Source organism: Mirounga angustirostris, unplaced genomic scaffold (assembly GCF_029215605.1).
Source record: "Mirounga angustirostris isolate CCGP_5_RB_7025 unplaced genomic scaffold, mMirAng1.0.hap1 SCAF_5, whole genome shotgun sequence".
NCBI classification, from domain to species: Eukaryota; Metazoa; Chordata; class Mammalia; order Carnivora; family Phocidae; genus Mirounga; species Mirounga angustirostris.
The window spans coordinates 113,774,974-113,796,622 of NW_026991713.1; the positions used below are offsets into that span (position 1 = coordinate 113,774,974).

General features: G+C 36.9%; 1 protein-coding gene across 1 annotated transcript in view; it reads right to left on the bottom strand.

Moving 5' to 3' along the window:
- Positions 1–20,659, bottom strand: part of LOC135364297 (uncharacterized protein C10orf67, mitochondrial-like) — a 122,164-nt gene extending 101,505 nt beyond the window's left edge. The window contains exons 1-4 of the mRNA XM_064590296.1: positions 20,547–20,659; positions 18,368–18,488; positions 10,258–10,401; positions 8,729–8,803 (exon numbers count right to left, since the gene is read on the bottom strand). Coding sequence (XP_064446366.1) covers positions 8,729–8,803; positions 10,258–10,401; positions 18,368–18,488; positions 20,547–20,659 — 453 coding nt within the window. The remainder of the gene's footprint in view (positions 1–8,728; positions 8,804–10,257; positions 10,402–18,367; positions 18,489–20,546) is intronic.
- Between the last annotated feature and the right edge of the window lie 990 nt (positions 20,660–21,649).

A 21,649-nucleotide genomic window follows, 5' to 3' on the forward strand; every position in this document is an offset into this window, starting at 1 on the left:
TGATCTCTGTGACACCAGGCTCCCCTGCTTTTTCTAAGGCCTCTCTGACAACCCCTCATTACTACTAACCTTGTATAAATACACTTTCTCCCTGGGTGATCTCATCCAGTCCTTATGGCTTTAAATCTACTATGATGATGATGTCTATCAGATATATATATCTAACCTGTTTCTCCGCAAACCTCTAAACTCGTACATTCAACAAATTGCCAGATATTACCACTAAGATGTCTAATTCACTCTTTGTTCAACACATACTTTTAATTACTTACTTCGTGTTAATTAATATTCTAGGTGCTTGGGATATGTAAGTGAAAGGTACAAACCAAGAACCCTACTCTTGGGAAGCTTACTTTGAACAACTTCCACCCCGTGAATTCACACATACTCTTCCTCCACCAGACTCCTCCAGTCACTGATGTGAATCAGCCATCCAGCTGTGGAAGTCAAAAAGCTAGCAGTTACACACGATTTCACCCTTTTGTTTCCCTTCCACACCTAACCCATTGGCAAACCTTATTGGCTCTTCTTCTAAAATATATCCCAGATTCATCCTCTTCATTCTATTTCCATTGCTACCATCCTATTCCAAGCCACCACCATCACTTACAGAGATGACTGAAACAAACTTCCACTGTTCTTATTTCCATCCTTGCTTTCCTATAATTTATTCTCTTCACAGCAACCTTAGTAATCTTTAAAAAATACATGTCACGACACAAACACATACCTCTACACATTCACAAGAAGTGTTAAAATCTAAAAGAGTGGTAGAACTAAGAACGTCGAGCAGCTAGAACACTTCCACATCTCTGAAGGGAGTAAAAATTGGTGTAACTTAGAAAAACAGTAGAAAACTTCAAAAACAGCATCATCCACTAAAACTGAAAATGTGCTCACTCTGTGATCTAGCAATTCTACTCTAGTATTTGCCCAACAGAAATGCATACATATGTACATTATAAGATATGTGGGGCGCCTGGGTGTCTCACTTGGCTGAGCATCCAACTCTTGGTTTCAGCTCGGGTTTGATCTTGGGGTCGTGAGATCGAGCTCCGCATTGGGCTCTGTGCTCAGTGGGGAGTCTGCTTGAGATTCTCTCTCCCTCTCCCTCTGTCCCTCCTGCTGATGCCCTCTCTCTATATACATACATACATACATACATACTTACGTAAATAAGAGATATGTACAAGAGGGGCACCTGGCTGGCTCAGTCATAGAGCATGCAACTCTTGATCTTGGGGTTATAAGTTTGAGCCCTACGATGGGTGTAGAGATTATGTAAAACAATAAAAAGGTATATACAAGAATGTTCATACAACAGAATACTCTACAGCAATGAGAAAGAACAAACTATTGCTATGCACAACAATATGGATAAATTTTACAGATGTAAGGTCCAACAATCGAAGTCAGACATAAAGAAGCAAGTGTTGTATGGTTTTATTTACATTAAAATTCAAACATAAGCAAAACAAATCCGTGACAGAAGTCAGATCATGGTAACCTTTGGAGAGGTGGAAGTTGCCATAACATCCTAATTCTTGATCTAAACAATGATTATTTGGGTATGTTCCTTTTTTTAACAAAAATTTGAATTGTACATTTATAATCTGTGTACTTTTTTTTTTAAAGATTTTATTTATTTATTCATGAGAGACAGAGAGAGAGAGAGAGAGAGGCAGAGGGAGAAGCAGGCTCCCAAGGAGCAGGGAGCCCGATGCAGGACTCGATCCCAGGACCCTGGGATCATGACCTGAGCCGAAGGCAGACGCTTAACCATCTGAGCCACCCAGGCGCCCCTAATCTGTGTACTTTTATGTGTGTAAATTACACTTCAAGTAAAAGTTTACTTTTTAAAAGCCCTGCCAATAAGCCATTCTTGTCAAAAGGTATAAAATTTGAATTTGAATCTAATCATGATTTTAGAGCTATATTCTAATTTATAAGAAATATGGAAAACAGAAGAACAAGTAACACAACCCCTTGAGGAAGCAAACTAACAACTACAGAACATGGGACATATTGAAAGACAACTGCCTTATTTGTTGTAAAAGTCAATGTCAAGGAAAAGAAAGAAAAAAGAGAAAGGGCGGGGGGTCGAGGGAAAGAAATGTATTGCAACTGAAATGACACTTCTTTTTACTACTAACACGTTATAAAAAATGGAAGCATGACTGTTATAAAAATGCAGAAACTTCAAATTAAAAATTGCTTTCTTTTTCTCCCTCATTCTCCAGACATTCTGAATGTTCTACAATATTGTGTTGTTCTGCCAGATTTTTTTTCAATTACAATGTATCTTAGAAACGCCTTCATAGTAGTACATATGAATTTACCTTTGTTTAAATGGGCTGGGTATTTTTCTAACATTTGTATCATTAAGTAGTATTATTCCATTATTTTCTATTAAAAACTAGATTATAATGCTGCTGATCATTGTATATGTATTTTTATCTCCTGGAAGTGGGATTGCCTGATCAAAATAAATGCACATTTAAATTTTTATTAGAATTTGTTAAATTTTCTTCCAAATGGGTGGTACCAATTTATGCTTCCACAATATATGTGCTTACCCATTAACCCACACTTTGCCAAGAGTAGATAATATCAATCTTTAAATTTCTGCCAATCTGATAGATGAAAGCAGTATTTTTGCTTCATTTGCATTTATTTTATTTTTAATAAGGTTGAACATTTTTTGTAAGTTTGTTGGCCATTTAGATATTTTTATTTTAATATCTTTTTAATATATGTTGCTGATTTTTCTAATGGGCTATTCAGCATTATTTTCTTTTTTTAAGATTTTATTTATTTATTTATTTAGAGAGAGAGAGCATGCACGAATGAACTGAGAGGAGGGGCAGAGGGAGAGGGAGGGGAAAGAATCTCCAGCAGACTCCCTGTTGAGTGCAGAGCCTGATGCAGGGCTCCATTTCACCACCATGATCTCAGAGATCAACAGTCAGACGCTTAACTGACTGAGCCATGCAGGTGCCCCTATTCAGCATTATCTTAATGATTGGTGGGAGCTCTCAATATGTTAGGAATATTAATACATTATTTGCATTTTTTTTTGCACATATTTTCCCAGTTCTTCATTTTTCTTCAAACTATTTTTACTTTCTTTTGTTGTACAGAAGTTTTTCATTTTATGCTTATTTTTATTTTCTTTTATGGTCTCTGTGGAAAGATTCATGCTCAGAAAGCCCTTCCCCATTAATTTGTTCCTGTGTTTATTCTTTCAACATATTCTTATCTCACACCTGCTAAAATGCCTCTAGGTATGAAGCCAAGATGGCTGCTCTCCCAAAGCAGAAAGTCTAGTGGGGTGAAACAGAACACTCATAAGTAAATAAACATGAACAAGAGAATCTTAGGCAGTGGCATCTGCTCTGAAGGCCACAGAATGGAATAGGGAGAGACTGGTGTGGAAGATTTGTCCTTGAGTGGTGATGGTCACAGGAAGCCTGAGGAGGCACCTTTTGAGCTGCAATATGAAGATGGAGGCCAGAGGGTTCCAGGGATTAGCCGTAAGGCAGGAATGTACTTGGCAGGTTTGAGGGTCTGAAAGCTGCAGCAGAATGAACCTGGGGAACCAAAGGGGCCAGGGTCCCCATGGTCTGGAAGGCATAGACCAAGCAATGGAGCTTGGACTCCATCTTGAATTCTGAGAGGCCACTGGGGGTGTTTAAGAAAGAGGACTAAAGAAGTAACCTGCATTTTTTCAAATACGTCTGCTTTTTTTATGATGAAACATACCCCAAAGTAGAGAAAATTATAATAGTCTGTTACACACTTACCTACCCATTCTGTTCTTATGTATTTTTATGGGAATCCTAGACGTCTTGTCTTTGAACCCTAACTTCACAGTTCATCTCTAATAACTAAGAGTTTCTTTTCTTTTTCATGTAATCACAATGCCACCATCACACTAACAAAAGTAACAGAGTTTCTTAATATCATTTAATATCTAGTCCATAATAAAATTTTTCCAATGATCTCGAAACTTTTTTTCTAACAGTTGGTTTGTTCAAAGCAGGATAGTAAGTAGCCCCACATATTGCATTTAGTGAGACGTCTCTTTAAATTCTTTTAACCTAGAGCAGAACTTCATTCCTTTTGTCCCTCCCCTCCACTATCCAACATTCTGCCTTAAACTACAGATTGTAGCTCATCTTCCTTCCTTCCCTCTTTCTCATTCCTCCTTCTATCTTCCTCCAATAAATATTTATTAAAATCCAAGCCCTGTACTGGGCATTGAGGAGACTCTTCGTGGTTTCTGTCTTCCTGGAGTGTATATCTGTGTCTTCATTTCTCCAACGCCCTTTAACTCTGTTACATGAGTAACCATCCTGAAGGATACAAAGGCACCTCTCTTTCTCCTGCTCAGAAAATTCAAGCATTTCCCATTTTCTGCAGAACAACTGTAGAGACATGACATAGATGGGAACTGGACTCCCAGCTCCACCTGGTCATGGGGCTGAACCAGGCAAAAGATACTTGGACTTTATCTTTGGGCACCACATTTTGGATGAACCGGATAGCACAGGCACTTCTGTAGCAGCCTAATTTACACCTTGAAATTAGCAAGAGCACTAAGTAAGAATACGAGGCCATGACGTAGTTCCTGTTATTACCACCACTCTCTGTGCCACATTAGAATTGAGGAATTGCTGTGGGCCCCAGTTCTTGCTACTTGCTCATGTGAAGACTGAATAAAATGATACATCTAAGCTCCTTCGTATGGTGCCCGGCACAAAGAAGGCACTCAATAAAGCATAGCTTTTTAACTGTTATTAATAAAAACATAAAAATAAAATAAAATAAATCAAACACACCTGTGCAAACTTTCATGAATTCTCCTAAGTTATTCAGTTTCACGGAATATTGCTGGGCAATCTATGGCTAATGCAACCCAGGAACTGAATTTTTAATTTAATTTCAACTTCCATTTTTTTTTTTTAAAGATTTTATTTATTTGACAGAGAGAGTGAGAAAGCACAAGCAGGGGGAAGCAGTAGAAGGAGAGGGAGAAGCAGGCTTCCCACTGAGCAAGGAGCCCGATACGGGGCTCAATCCCAGGACCCTGGGATCAGACACTTAACCGACTGAGCCACCCAGGCGCCCCTAATTTCAACTTCCATTTTAAGAGCCACCCATGGTTACTGGCTACCATGTGGGGAAATGCAACAGTCAGCAACTCTGACCAGGTCCTATTTGCCTTTTCACATGCTATTGAAAGTGGGAAGCCAATTTGTCTAAACAGTTTTGCCTACCCAACATCTCTCCTTTAAGTATCAAAACCTCTCTTTTCCATTTGGGTAAACCCTGTCCTTGATATTATCTCCTGGGATGGGTACGTCACTCTGGCTTGGCTTGTGGTGGGAGTGGGGGACAATAACTAGGCCAGATTGGTCAGGGTCAGTCTTGAGACTCTTGTAGGAACTATCTAGAAAGAGATGCTCTGTCTAAGGTTGCTCTTATGTGAAGAGAACCTGCCTGGAAATTAAACCATCAGAGAAGAAGATGGAAGCAGGGGATGGACAGTTTCTTGATAACATTATTTGAGTACCTAGATCCAGCTTTTCCTGAAGTCATTACTATCACTACACTTTACAGTTACATGAACCAGTAAATTCCTTTAACTAATGCCATTGTGAATTAGGTATATATCACTTGCCACTAAAAACATCCTGACTAAGAGACACTCTGCCATCTACCTAGAATCCCTTTGTATTTCTTATCCACCAACTGAGAATTTACTTTAAAACCCAGCACAAATATCACCTTCTCTGTGAAGCCTCCCTAAAGCATGAAGGCAGAAATAACTGCTTCCTTTGTGGTGCTTCCATATCTCCCATTATATGTTTATCTCTGCAGTGAACAAAGTATATTAAGGCTGAGGTTATAATTCACCCCTATTCATCTCTCTTTCATCTTTGTAATGTCAGTACGCACCATATCCTAGCACACAGTACTCATTCAACACGTTTGGTTAAATTGAAGATGAATCTCTTCTACTTTAAGTTATTATAGCCTCATATTTTATGTAGTTTGTTGCTGCCTTTATCCATTAAGATAAGTATGTTTCTTATGTTGAGCCATATGAAATTGCTGATATTTGACATTTTGGGCTCCAAAAGCAGCAATTTCATACAGTTCAACATAACAAATACTGACAATTATTATAGATATCTTAAAGGCATTTACCATATCCACAGTCAGTGGTCAGAAAGCTACAAGCCTAAATACTAAGATAATAAAGGAGCAGAACAAATGACCAGTACTAAGGAGTGTCATGCATATGTGAAATGTTCATTTATTTAGCAGACACTTAGACTGCACTTACCTTATTCCAGGCACTATTGTAAGTGCTTCACAGGGATCAATTCATTCCATCCTCATAACGAGCCCATGAGGGGGGCACTATTATGATCCTCATTTGACAGATGGCAAAACTGAGGCAGAGAGGTTCGGTATTTTGCCTAAGGTCACAAAATGATAAAGTGACAGAGCCAGGAGTCTAACCCATGGAGTCTGACTCCAGACAGGGTCCTTGTTCTAAAGCACACATTATGCTAACTCTTAACCACAACGCTACATGGTGCTGGCAGAACTATTAGAGAAGTCGTCTATCCAACACAGTCAATTGGAAGTTGCTTATTGATGTGAGTGCAAGGAACCCACGCCAGCTCTCTATTTACTGCTGCATAATACACCTCCCCAAACTTAGTGGCCTAAAACCACAACCATTTATCATGCTCTCGAGCTCCATGGGGCAAGGAATTAAGACCGGCACGAGGGGATGGCTTGTCTCTGCTCCATAATGCCTGGGACCTCAGAGGGAAAGACGAAATGGCTAGGGGCTGGATGACTTGAAAGCTGAGCTCAGTTGAGTCTGTGGACCCAGTACCCACATGTAGATCCTCCAAACAGCTTGAGCTTCTCACAACATGGCAGCGGGATTCAGAGAGGCCAAATCCAGAGAGCAAACATTCCAAGAGGAAGAGAATGAAGTTGCAAGGCTTCTTTTGACCTAACCTCTGAATTGGTGCTGCGTCACCTTCTATACCTAGGAGCAAGGCACCGAGACCAGCCCAGATTCAAGGAGGGAGAATTAGGCTCCACCTCTGTGTGGGAGAGGAGCAAGGTAACACAGCAGGTGAGAAAGATAGGGTCACAGCACTTTTGGAATCATAACTGGCACAGAGTCACAGAGACTGTTGTCAGAGCAGTAGGTCCTGGAATATTTTCAGCTGGAAACTACTGAACCAGCAGCTTGAACACTAGGAGGGGTATTATCTCATGAAATGAAAGGGCCAGAGGCAGGGCAAGTCCAGAATTATTTAGTTGTTCAGTGATGTTCATCAAGGCCCCCAGTGCTTACTATCTTTCCACCCTGCTACCTTTAGCACATCCAAAACGTTTCAGTCCTTGGTTGTAGGTCGGCTGCAGCAATTCCAAGCATCAGGAGACAATGTCAAACAAAGAAAAAAGAAGGATATTTATTCCCACAAAGCTCTTTATTTTTTTTTTAAGATTTTATTCATTTATTTGAGAGAGAGCATGAGAGAGAGAGCACAAGCAGGGAGAGCAGCAGAGGGAGAAGCAGACCCCCTGCTGAGCAAGGAGCCCAATGTGGGACTCAATCCCAGTACCCTGAGATCATGACCTGAGCCGAAGGCAGCCATTTAACCTACTGAGCCATGCAGGTGCCCCCCACAAAGCTCTTTAAGTGACAAAGAATAACCTCCTCCCCAAACCTCATAGCCAACTTAGCTTCAGGTCACATTGGTCAGGCACCTGACCTTGCCTATGTTCACACCATATCTGAAAAGGAAGCAGGGAAAGAAAGGATCTAGCATTGTGGCTTCATAGTAAGAAGCGCTTCTGCTAATAAGAAAAAGGAGGAAGGAGAATCACCATTGAGTCACCAGTATCTGCCACAAATACAGGTAACTATCCTTTCACTTAGCAATTATTAGCTGATTGCTAATCATGCATCAGGCACAGCACTAAGAGGCAGGCAGAGCAATGAATAAGACAGACAACATCCCTGCCCTCATAAAGCTTACAGTCTGGCATGGAAAAGAACATGTAACAGGCAATTACATAATTAAATACAAACGTGATAAATGCTATGAAAAGAAGTATGCAATCAATGCACAATTTGCTATAATAAAAAATATTTCTTCCCAGAGGTTTATTGAAATGAAAGACAAGAATACAGTTATAAAATCTAAAAGAAGCACAAGGTCCTTAGTAAGCCTAAAAAGGTAATCATTGAAAACTATGAATGCTCCCATTGTGTAGGAGAGTGAAGCACCATATATGGCAGATAGACATGTCCTCATCAGTAGAAGAGTTACTCCACCAAGGGTCAGAGACAGTTCATTGGGATTTACAGCAATCGCAATGAACTCTCTGAGACTATCTGACCTTCTATCCAACTGCATGCTCACCAAACAGACTTCGTCACTTACCTGGACACCAGACTGGAATTTTCCAGTCTCTGCAAATCTATATCTGTCACAATAAAATGTTATTTTGGTCGATTTAACGTGGGTGTGAACAGTCTTAGGCCTGATCCCTTTTCAGTGACCTGAAAACTGAGCAGACAGATCTTCAAAGCCAAAAACACAGACTGGGAACCCCCAGTGAGCCCCACTCTGTGCATTCGCAGGATGGGAAGCTGGCCTTGCCCATGACAGCACTAAAAACCCACCTTATACATTCCTTTGATAACAGCTATGGCATCAGCCAACTGCTGATTGTAGCATTTTCTTATGATGTCCTCATTCTGCAAACCAAAAATAAGTACAATGAACACCATACTGAATTTCCAAATATGATTCTCTCACCCTACTAAAGGACTCAGTATAAAACCATCATTCAGATCATCACAAATCTTGTGAAAACTCCAATTTGTAATCATTTCTCCAACACTATAGCTATTACACTGCATTCAATTTTTTAAAAAGATTTATTTATTTATTTTTGAGGGAGAGAGAGCACGCACATGAAAGATTACATGCATGTGAGCAGGGGGAGGGGCAGAGGAGAGGGAGACAGAGCATCTCAAGAAGACTGCAGGCTGAGCCCAGAGCCCAACACAGGACTCGATCTCACGACCCTGAGATCGTGACCTGAGCCGAAATCAAGTCAGCCACCCAACTGACTGAGCCACCCAGGTACTCCACACTGCATTCAATTTTTACTTAACTATAAGCAATAGAGAGCTCAAATGGATAAAATAAATATAGATAATTTGAACATTTTATTTCACTTTACATATTTAAGTCTTTTTACTGTCTTCCTAGAACTGCTCTTAAAAATAGTAAAACCTATTTGTAATTCATATCCTCTCCTGGTCCTTGTACCTTTTGAATGGGATATGCTCATAAAAAGAAATCTAGAGCCACTAATCCATAAAACAGAGTCATTTTCTGATTAATCAAATCAGTTGACCATTGTTTTGGATAACAATGGAGTGCAAACAACAATTAGGCTTTAGTCAGACAGAACTGGATTTCAGTATTATTGTGCCACTTTCAATCTGTCTGACCTGAAGCAGGTTACTTAACCTTGGCATCTCAGTTTCCTTATCTGTAGATCAGGAATAATCGGGTTTCATTTAAGCATTGTTGAGGGACTTATGGAGGAAACACATTTAAAAGGCTTATAGTGGTTCTCAGAATGGTGGAGTCAATAGAAGATGAGGGGTTTGTGTGTGTGTATTATAACTGAGGAAAAGCAGTCCCTATTCTTAATGACAGATAAATATGCTAACCTGACCAAAGAATTTAGGAAATTCCTTGAAGCAGCTGAGTTTTCAAGCCTTTGGCCCTTACAGAGATAATAAGTACAAATAATATCCTATAAAATTGTGCTTAAGAGCCAGATCTCAAGCATCAAACTGTCTGGCCAGGAAAATAAACTCTGCTGTTTAACTGGTGGCCTTGAGCAAGTTAATTAAACTTCCTGGGCTTCAATTTCCTCATCTGTAAAAGAGAGATAATAATTGCACCTACTTCATGAAGTTAGTGTGAGGATTAGATTAATTTGCATACAGAGTACTTACAAAGTTCCTGATACAAAGGAAAGCTATTATATGGATTAGCTATTACATGAGACACAACATATGCAAATTAAATTGCCCCCCACACTAGTTGCTAAATTCAAAACTGTAGTACATACCTATCTAAGCACAAGATCAATCCACATATAAAACAAAGGAAATAAGAGAACTTGTACCTCTTGATAATGTTTTTCGATTGTTAGGATCCTGTCATGTAGAGCAGTGAAGAGATTGAAAGACTCTTCTTTAAGACTGTCCTCAAATTTCAACTGAAGCAATTGTTTGAGGAACCCAAAATCCACTTGAAGAGATCTAATAATCTGAAAAATGGAAAAACATACATTATTGAAGAGAGTAAGGGCACTCTGTGTAAAGATTCTAGTACATTGCCTGGTTCTGGGTGTAGAAAAGCAAATTTTGATACGTCTCTTTGGCATACTGATTATTTTAGGCTGATTATTTTTAAGAAACTGCAAACGCAGGAGAAACTCCAAAACTGAGTAGAAGTTACCCTTTTATAAGAGACATTTACATTTAGAAGGGAAAGCTCCACTTGTAAGGGTGCCTTCCCTAGCTATACCAGCAAGAAGGGGATGAGTTAAAATCTCTAGAAACTCTTATGCAGATTTAAACCTGCATAACCATCATATCCTTGTTTATTGTGCTTTTCCTCATAACCTCGCTTAACTGCTCCCCTCCTCCCCCAACATCATCTTTTGTCTTTAGTTGAAGGTGGTATTTAAGGCCATTTCAGAGAGTTACTCAGTTTTCCTGGGTCTCTCACTTGTATTCAGGAGGTGTACATGTTACTGAATTGTTTTTCTCCTGCTAATCTGTCTCCTGTCAATTTGATTCTTAGACCAACTAGAAGAATGTTGAAAGGTAAAGAAAAAATTTTTCCTCCCCAACATGGGCATATGACCTGGAATGTAGTTAGGGGCCTGTCCTGCTTTTTAAGAATACCTCTGGAATATGGTATACATTGGAGAACTCCAGTTAATCTGCTAAATTAATATATGCTAATGGAGTAAGGGAGAGAAGGTTCTTGGTCATTTCTTCCCATCCAGGATAAAATACCTGGGTTAACAACAACCCTTTATCATACCTCCAAAAGGTATAGTTCAAGATGCGGATGTTAAATCAGAAAAGATAGGCAAAAATCAACATTTGTTGTGAATTTACTAGCCAAGCAAACCAGCATGTTGACTAAGAATCATTTCTGATCATCAAAACATATAATGTGTTTTTGTCTCCCATCATCTATTTAAAATGTATTCACTAGGCAATCTTCCTCTGCCCTGAATGGAAACTCTAATCAATTCCAGGGCCTTTCTGCTCATTCTTGGGAATAGAAAATCCTACTGTCACTCAAAACACAGCCTCAAAGTGGCATTTAGAATATTATTACCATGAGTTAAACACATTCAAAGTAAGACTGGGAGATCATTGCTGCTCCTTCCTCAGCCCCTATGAATATAGAGCTTTTTTTTCTTCTTCCTACTGTTGGGGGTCCTCTGTTGTTTTAGATCATTCTACTGGATAGGGCCCAGAATGACTCCATGATGATGCACTTTCTCTCTCTCTTTCTCTTTCATAGGCCACATATGGTCCATAGGAAACAATCACACATTCCTCACCCCAACAACTTTGGAAGTATAGAATGATCCCAACTTAGCGACTCCATCTTCCTAGTTTCCTTAAGCATGGATCAGCACCAGTCCTCTGTGTTTTCCAAAAGCAGCAAACGTACTTCAGGTTCCATACAAGCCTGCTTTACTAGCTTTGAGTTGAGGAAGATCGTTTCTGGTACCTCTTCCCCTATAAAGAGCATGGTAATAGCGCTTTCTCAATCAGTAATTTTTCCTCTGCACCTCCTGACTCTTTTTTTATTATCCTTGATCTATTTCAAAAGCTAAGAGTCATTGATCTGATATGCAACATTCCTTTTGCAAATCCTGCAAATGGGATCTAACTCAAATTCACTTTGGAATTTTATACCTGGTGTACTAGCATCCTGGAAAGAATCTCATTTTAGTATCCTGAAACTATAGATAAGATTTTATTTTGCAGATGAGGATAATAAGACTTCAAGTGGTTAATGACTATCTAATGCAACATTGCATGACCAGTAATGGAAGGCCCAGATTTAAACAGTTATGACTGACTCATAGCCCTATTTCTTTATATCATGTTGTCAACTCACAAAGGGTACTATGTTGACAAGTCATTTTTAAAAAATATTTGAAAGCAAGTGAAGTCTTAAGGAATTCCTTAAATTCCAGGAACAGGCAGAGATGACTTTGCCTTTAGAAGACCCAGTCCTGTATGGACTGCATGTTCTGAGGAAGGAAGGCACAGAAATCCTGTATGGTCAAACAAATTCCACTGGATCTAAGACTCCCACAGATCACTATAAACTCTAGATAAAATAGGAACAAAACACAATCATTATTCTGGAGAATAAACAGAAGCAGGAGAATCCAGGAGGGGATTCAAAAATTGGAGGAAGGAACTGATGCAAGGAGAGATGCCTGCTGGGGTGGCTGTGTTCGGTGACCTCACAAGGCAGCCAAAACTCAAATAGAAATCATTGGCCTTTATGGTCTGAATAATAAAGGGACAGAGCAACCACAGATGCTGGATGTGATTGTGTGGGCTTCCTAAAAAGAAAAAAACCAAAGAGAAGGAGTGCAAAATCTGTATATAAACTCAGAACAAACCTCTGGGTGATCCCCAAAACACACATACATAGAACAGACTGTAAGCAGCCCAAGGAGATTTGGGCTGTCAACGAAGAGACATTTGCAGTTTGAATCCAAACAAGTTTATTATGTGCTAAAACAAAGATATCAACAGTCTTCAGGAGAATATGTACATAAATATCAGAAGCCAGAACATAACACTCACAATACCCAAGATATAATTCAAAATACCTGATTAAAAAAGAAAAAAAAAACCAGGAAAATGTGATTCAGTCCCAAGAAAAAACATCATTGAGACCAAGACCAGTATTACCCAAATGTTGGAATTATTAGGCAATGATTTTTAAAGCAGCTATTATAACTATGCAGGAGGAAGTAAGGAAAATATATGCTTATAACAAATGGGGAAAAAATAGGCAATAAAGAAAACAAACAGAAATTCACGAGTTGAAAACTAAAATGTCTGAAATTAAAAATTCACTGGAAGAGTTTAATAGAAGAATAAGGATGATGGGAGAAAAGTATGTGAACTTGAAGATAAATCAGTAGAACAAAAGAAAGAAAATTTTTATTTTATTTATTTATTTTTTTTTAAAAAATTTTATTTATCTATTTGACAGAGAGAGAGACAGCAAGAGAGGGAACACAAGCAGGGGGAGTGGGAAAGGGAGAAGCAGGCCCCCCACAGAGCAGGGAGCCCAATGAGGGGCTTGATCCCAGGACCCGGGGATCACGACCTGAGCTTAAGGCAGACGCCCAATGACTGAGCCACCCAGGCGCCCCAAAAATAATTTTTAAAAATTTAATAAGTGAACAGAAATTGGGGACATGTAAGTCCATAATCAGAGGTATAACATGCAAGTAACTGGAGTTGCAGAAGGAGAGGATACAAAGAGTAGGGTAGAAAAAAATATTTGAAGATATAATGGCCAAAAAGCTCCCAAATGTGGTGAAAAACAAAGATTCAAGATGCTGAACAAACCTCATGCAGGATAAATACATATGAACCACACCTAGGTACATAATAATTCAACTGCTGAAAACCAAAGATAAAAAGAAAATCTTTTTTTTTTTCTTAAGTAAGCTCTATACCCAACGTGGGGCTTGAACTCATGACCTCAAGATCAAGAGTGGCATGCTCTACTGACTGAGGCAGCCAGGCACCTCCAAAAGAAAATCTTGAAAGCAGACAGAAAAGAAAACAAGTACATACAGAGGAATAACTTTTGGGATGATTAAAGTTTTCTTATTAGAAACCAAGGAAGTCAGAAGAGCTATGCTACAGTGAAAAGAAAAAAAAAAATACTTATCAATCTAGAATTCTATAATCAATGCAACATTTTAAATAAAGAAAACTATGAGAATTTATTGCCTTGACTGAGAATTGCTAAAGAAATTTCTTCAGGGTAAAAAGAAATATTACAGGCTGGAAACTTAGATTTTCAGGAAAGAATGAAGAGCATTGGAAATAGTACATATCCAAATAAATATAATGGATTGGTTTTTCCTCTTATTTGTGTAAGATATATAAGAATGTTTAAAGCAAACATCATAAGCTGAGTGTATAATGTATGTAGATGTAACACATATGATAACCCTGGCATAAAGGACAGGGGAGGGTGGTAAATGGATCTATACAATTGCAAGGGTATTACATGTTATGTGAGGTTGTACAATACTACCACTAAGTAGACCATGCTCTTTGCTGAAAGAAGAATCAAGGGATCTTTAGGAAGAATGAAAATTAAACTCGAAAATAAGTAAGAGATATAGGAAGTAATGGTGAGAAAGAAATTAGTGAATGTGAGCAAATCAAAACAAATATTAACTGTATAAAATAATGATATGAATAGGTAACTACAAAAATATTAGAAAAAGAGGTAGAACTGACATACTTGAGAATAATAATATGTAAGATAGGGGGTGATTATAGATAAAGGTAGTAGGTTTCTTGCATTATTTGACAGAAATTAGAAATTCTGGCTACATGCAGACACTGTAAAACCAAGTGCACATGTTCAAACTGGAGGCAACCATTAAAAGAATAAAGATACCGTGATTAACTTAATTCCCAGTAGAGGAGAGAATAGGTACTAAAGAAAGTTTATCAATCCAATGAAAAGTAGGGAGGTAGGAAAAAAGAAGTATAAAAGAAGAAGAAGCTAAAGAAAAATTACAGAATAAGTTGGCAGAAAAATAAAAACAAAAATAAATAAAATAAAATAAAAAAAAAAAATAAAATAAAAACACAGTAATTATTAGTATTAGTAATCACAACTAATATTAAGAGAATAAACTAGTTGTTGAAAAAGATTATAAGATTGGATATTTTCTAAACCTACTATCTATAATCTGTAAAATTATACCTAAAATGCAACACAGAAATGAGGTCAGTGTAAGAACGAGAAAGATTTACCAGGCAAACACTATACCAAAGAATGTTGATATAAGGATATTAGCATTGAACAGAATGGCAAAATATATATATTCACATACATATATATACACACATACACATATACACATACATATGCATATACACTCTCAACTAGTAACAAATGAAAATTATTTTTAATTTCTTATATCCAGGGCACAATGACAAAGACTGACCTCACACGAAGCCTTGGTACAAGTTGCAAACACCAAATAATTTGTCTCACAAAGAATTTTCACTGATAACAGAGGACTGAATTTAAAAACCAACAACATAACAATAACTAAAAAGCATACTTGGAAAATGTTAGAGCATTTCAATCTAATATTAATAAATATTAAAAGCATTAACTAATAAAAATAATTAGTATTACGAATACTAATAAAAATGCTACATTTCAAAATTTGTGGGGTGAAGGTAAAGAAGTAATTTGTGGGAAATATAAGCCTGTAAATGCTTATAAAAGAAAAGAGGGGGCCACAAAAATAATGATCTATAGGCATTGTAGCTGACAACCACTATCCATTACACTGGTTCTTCCTTACTGAGAGGACTAGGACTTTGTCCAGACAGAAATATGTCCAACTAAAATGCTCACTACTCTAGAACTCCTCCCAGTTAAGGTGGTCAAGTTAAGGCCAATGATAAATAAGCTGGGGTTTTCTATAGAAAGTTCCTGCTTTCCTATCATGGCCACCACCACCAGCCCTCCCTACTTCTCTCATAGTCTCCGTCCTGTATGAAATGCAGATGGAGGCTGGAAGTGTAGCAGCCATCTTGCTACTGTGAGGTCAGAAATATGAAAGCAAAAGCCATGCACTAATAACAGAGATTGAAAAAGATAAAACAAGTGTGGTATATAGATGACAACAGAGAGCTACTGCCTCAACTACAGATGTCTAATTCTAAGTGACTTCTTATTTGATTAAGCCAATATAGTTGCATTTCCTAAAAATAGAGCTTTATGACATCCTAACTGATACTGAGAGCCAACTCAAGGAATCAGAAAAAGAAAACAAAGTGAACACAAAATAGTAGAATAAATTAAAAAATAAAGATAAGAAATTTATGAACTAGAAATAAAGATATGATAGAGAGGATTAACAAATGTAAAAGTTGGGTCTCTGAAAAAAAATAATGAAATAGATAAAACTGCCAACATTCATCTAGAAAAAAAAGAAGAGGTATGCACACAACATTAGCTTTTTATTTTTTAATATTAAAATTTAAAAAAATAGGTAACTACAGACACAATAAAGATTTAAAAATAAGACAGTCAACAATATGCCAATAATTTGAAAACTTGACAAAATAAATACTTTTATAGAAAAACATAATGTCAAAACTGACCCAAGAGGATTTAAGAGAACCTTAATATATCCATAACAAGATAAAAATAGCAATAAAAATAAGCACATACAGTTTTGCAAGCAAGTTCTAACAAACATTGAAGAGATAGATAATTCCAACCTCATGCCAACTATTCCAGAGAATAGACTAAGGAACATCTTCCAACTTATTCTATGAAATACTATGACCTTGGTACTGAGATTGAACAACAATAGTATAAGAAGAAAAGAAAAATATAGGACAGTCTCTTATGAACATGAATGGAAAACAATCATTAGTAGAATTATACAAATGATGCAGAAAACAGAAGGAAATATTATAGTCCCGTTGGGTTCATTCCAGGCTTACTGTTCAAAAGTCAATTTTCACATCATCACATAAAGAAAAAAAAACATATGACTCAATAGACCCATGAAAAGCATTCAAATCCCGTCATTCATTATATTTTTTAGATGCCTTTCATCAATTAAAAATAGAGGAAACACCCTTAATCTGATATAAGCATAAGAATTTGGTTCAGCTGGATTTTAAAAATCCAAATAACAAAAGCACAAAAGAGAAATAAGTTTATTTCTCTTTCACTAGAAATTGAGTAGGCAATCAGGGGTGAAAATGACCTAAGATCCTTCTATCTTATCACTATACTGTATACTGCCTCAAAATCAGGGCACAAATGGTAGCATCCGTGTTCTAGGCACAGAAATAAGGAAAGGAAGGGAGGGAAGGAGGGAGTGAGGAAAGGAGGAAGGGAGGAAGGGAGAAGAGGAGGAGGAAGTGAAGTAGCAAACAGTAAGTGCACGGTGAGCTGTTTCTTAAAGAAGGTTCCCAAAGCTGCCACATAATATTTTAATCTAATTCTACTACCAGAACTTGGTCATTTGGACATGCCCAGTTGCAAAGAAAAAAAGTTATAAAACTTTTCTGAAGGTATTACTAGAAAAGGCAACAAACTGGCAAGTATGTAAGAAAAGAGACACCTCCAAAAGTTACTAGTGGGGGTGTAAACTGGTACAATCTCCGTGCAGAGCAATTTGGCAATATCCTTCAAAATGACTAATGCATACATCTTATGACTCAGAAATTCCACTTTGAAGTTTATGCCACAGATTGGCTGGCCTCTGAATATGTACAGAATTCTTCATCACGGTAGAAGATTTGAAACATCCAAAATGTCCATTTTTAGGGGAATAGCTAAATAAATGATGTACATTTTATGATGGATAGATACACTTGTGAAAATGACGAGGACACTACCAATATGGGATGATTTTCAAGTTATACTGTTAAGTGAAAAAACAGAAACAAAGTACACGAGAGTATTTATAGTAGTATGCTATCCAGTGTGACAGTTTTATTGATTAGGGATTTTAATAACTCTTGATATCCGAGGTGTATGAAATGTTCTGTTTCTTTACAATCAAAAAAGATCCAAAGGAAATATGGTGGAAAGTCAAGATTTGACAAAGCTGTATGGTGGGTAACACAGTGATTCATTATATTACTCTCCACATTTTTCTACAATCCAAAAGTATTTCATAATTTCTAAAAAGTAGCATAAATAGAAAATTCCAAAGAGAGTAAAAACATACTTCACTAAACTGGTTAACATATATAAGCATGATATAAATATAAACAGTAGTTGATACAAATTATTTTTAAAAACACGACTGTCGTCCAATTCAGCTTATAAAAGACGCTAAGATTAAAATTTTTAGTCATTTCAACTCTGCGAAGGAAAGAGACATCAAGGCAAACAATACCCAAAATAATCTCAGAAGTTTGAAAACAAATCCAATTTACCCGTATTAGCTTTTCTGTAGATGAACTCAACTCTTTTAGTGGCAGAATTTCACTGTAATCTGTTTGAGTAGCATGATCTGTGCAGAAAAAGCCAATCTTCAAATCATCTGAAATACTAAGTCTGGAGAAAAAAAAATGGAGAGTAAAAGTGCCAAGAAGTGCCACAGCCATCTGGTGACCACAAGTGGGGCCAGCCAAAGGGCAACGCCAGTACATAGATGATGAGTTTTTTTTAAAAATCAGAAATAATTTTGACTACCAACTTTGTTTAGCTATTGACTCAGCTAGCTCTAAAACCTGTCATACCTCTGGCCTTCCTGCAGTGTCATATAATAAATGCACCAATTGGTGAGAGCGTCTGTCAGTCAGAGCTGAAAGCATGCTGATATCCTAGCTATGTGACATTATGTAAATTACTTAATCTTTCTGTGCCTTAGTTTCCTCTTATGAAAAATAATAGTGCCTATTTCATAGAGTTATTGTCAGGATTATTGTGTTAATATCTAGAAGTACTTTGAATGATGCATGTCACTTAGTAAGCCCTCAAGAAATGTTACCTGGTTTTGGTGCTGTGGTGGTACTTGTTACTATCAACTACTGTGTTCTGAAGTATATTTTTTCATCTGGTTTGGAAAAAACTTTTGAAGTATAGTAATATTCAACCAAGAAAGACTAAGTTTAAATTTATAAAATTTTTAACACTTAATATGATGATTTTTCAATTAACCCCACTCAATTTTCAACTAAGCTTCTACACACTCCTTAATATCATAGTGATGACAGATCTCATCAGTAGCATTATCCAGATGGGGAGGAAACAGCAGTAATATTGTATATCTCAGTTTCAACTAATATTTCTGGTGTTTTTCCACAGAAAATTATATTTTAGATTTGCTCTAATTTCATTTTAGGAGCCTATATATATTTTTTCTCACTACCAGAGTACTGTTAGAAGAGGCAATCTCCTTGGATCCTGAGTGTCCCTGCACATTCTTTGTGCATATGCCAAGAATGCAAAATCCTGACCACTCTTTCCACAGGCCATTCCTCAGAATTTTGTTTGCAGTGAGCAGCCTTAAAGGATGAGGTAATGCCTTTCTTCTGCCAAGAAGCAGGCTGATAATCTTTACTAGGAAAGTGGTGAGCTCAGGGATCACTTCCTTTAATGCAACACACTGTGTATATAGGTATCTAGGATGGGTCTTTACTGTCACCCTCATGGCCCTGAGGGGGCATGGCAAATCAACACAAATAAATATGAGGGTCTGGATACTGTTTTTGCAATGGTGATAAAGTCCTTTGTCTCTGACCCAGGAGTCTTGTGTCTTCTGCAAATGGCCATGAAACAAGCAAACTTGTTAGCTTGTAAGTAGGGTAAGATCTCAAACACTGCAGAGTCCTGACCCATAAAATCCTCTCAATAAATGCTTGTTGTATTGAAAATTTTTTAATTTTAATTTTATTTTTTTTAAGTTTTTTATTTATTTAAGTAATCCCTACACCAAACATGGGGCTCAAACTCATGATCCCGAGATCAAGAGTTGCAAGCTCTTCTGACTGAGCCAGCCAGGCATCCTGTATCGAAATTTTTAAGACTAAGATATAGTAATTAACTAAAATCTAATAAATAAACTAAAAAGATCATCAATATTTAAAAATTTGTCTACCTAAAATTTGTAACCATTTTTGAAAATCATATGTGAAAACCACCACTAAATTATAATTATTATGTTAAAATTAAGTATGATATTGGACTACACTATAGAAATGGATGAATCATATGATCAATTATGATAAAAATTTTAAAACAATGTTTTAAAGCAGTTTATAAGAAATAAGAGAAAACCAATTTTTAAGTGGTGATGACATAATTTCAGGGAAAATGTTTTTGATACTTTTCAAGGATGACAACTATTATCGATGACAAATTGTACATGTGGCAGGTTTTTTTCTAGAACATGTGTTTTATAAATTTTACAGAAATTCTCTTTCTTATACATTTGGAAATCTTTTAAAACATGAAATAAAAATAAAATCCTTATACCTTCAAACAAGTGTCCCACAAAATATAGACAATAAAAGTTTCCTAAAATTACTATAAGCCTCCAAATTTTTGTCTTTTTAATCTATCATTCCCATGATTCCTAGAGGTATCTTACTAAAACTCAGGTTGTTTTACTCTCCTGCTATAAAGACTTTGATAGCCTTCCTTTGTCCAACAGAATTAAATTCAGTCTTCTTATTCTGACCTCCAAAATATAGGTGCAAACTCCTTGTCTGAGCTTCATGCATTTAACAAAGAATGACTGGGTAGCTAATGTTTGCCAGGCACTGTTTCTTGCACCAAAGATAACAGGAGTGGACAAGTCAAAGTCTTTGTTCTCATGGAACTTACATTCTAAAGGGAGAGACAACTAGTAAACAAGTAAACAAAAATATGTTATATAAAAATTATATTATAAACTATTGATTTATTTTATAATTTTATACTTTAGTTATTAATATTTATTTATAAATATAATTATATTATTATTTATTCACATAAATTTTACATAAATTTATATACATTTATAAATATTCATTTATACATATCTATTAATAATTTATTATAAATTATTTTTATAAATTATAAATTATAAATAAAAATATATTATGTAAAAATATGAGGCAGTGTTAAACTCATCTCTCATTACATATACCTGATGTACCATACTTACCTATTAAATGTTCTCAAAATATATCTACCTGGGCAGTACCTTCAGTCTAAGATACAGTCGTCCCACAGTTCTGCTTACTAAAACCATATGTAGTCACTTTCTTTTTTTTTATTTTATTTATTTATTTATTATTATTATTTTTTTAAGATTCTATTTATTTATTTGACAGAGAGAGACACAGCGAGAGAGGGAACACGAGCAGGGGGAGTGGGAGAGGGAGAAGCAGGTCTCCCGCAGAGCAGGGAGCCCGATGCGGGGCTCGATCCCAGGACCCTGGGATGACCTGAGCCGAAGGCAGACGATTAACGACTGAGTCACCCAGGCGCCCCTGTAGTCACTTTCTTTTCCATCTACCTATTCCTTCCATTCCCTTCCCTTGCCAGAGTGGAGGAATCAACATGGTGGCCAATGACATGAGTGAATTTCTTCATGATGAGAAAGGTTGGAAGCCATGCAGAGGCAAAGGCCAAGAATGTAGCAGGGGAGTGTGACAAATAGGAGCAGCAGCACAGAGCCAGCATGATTGGGAGACGGGGTACATAAAGGTAACAAATGTAAAAAAAAA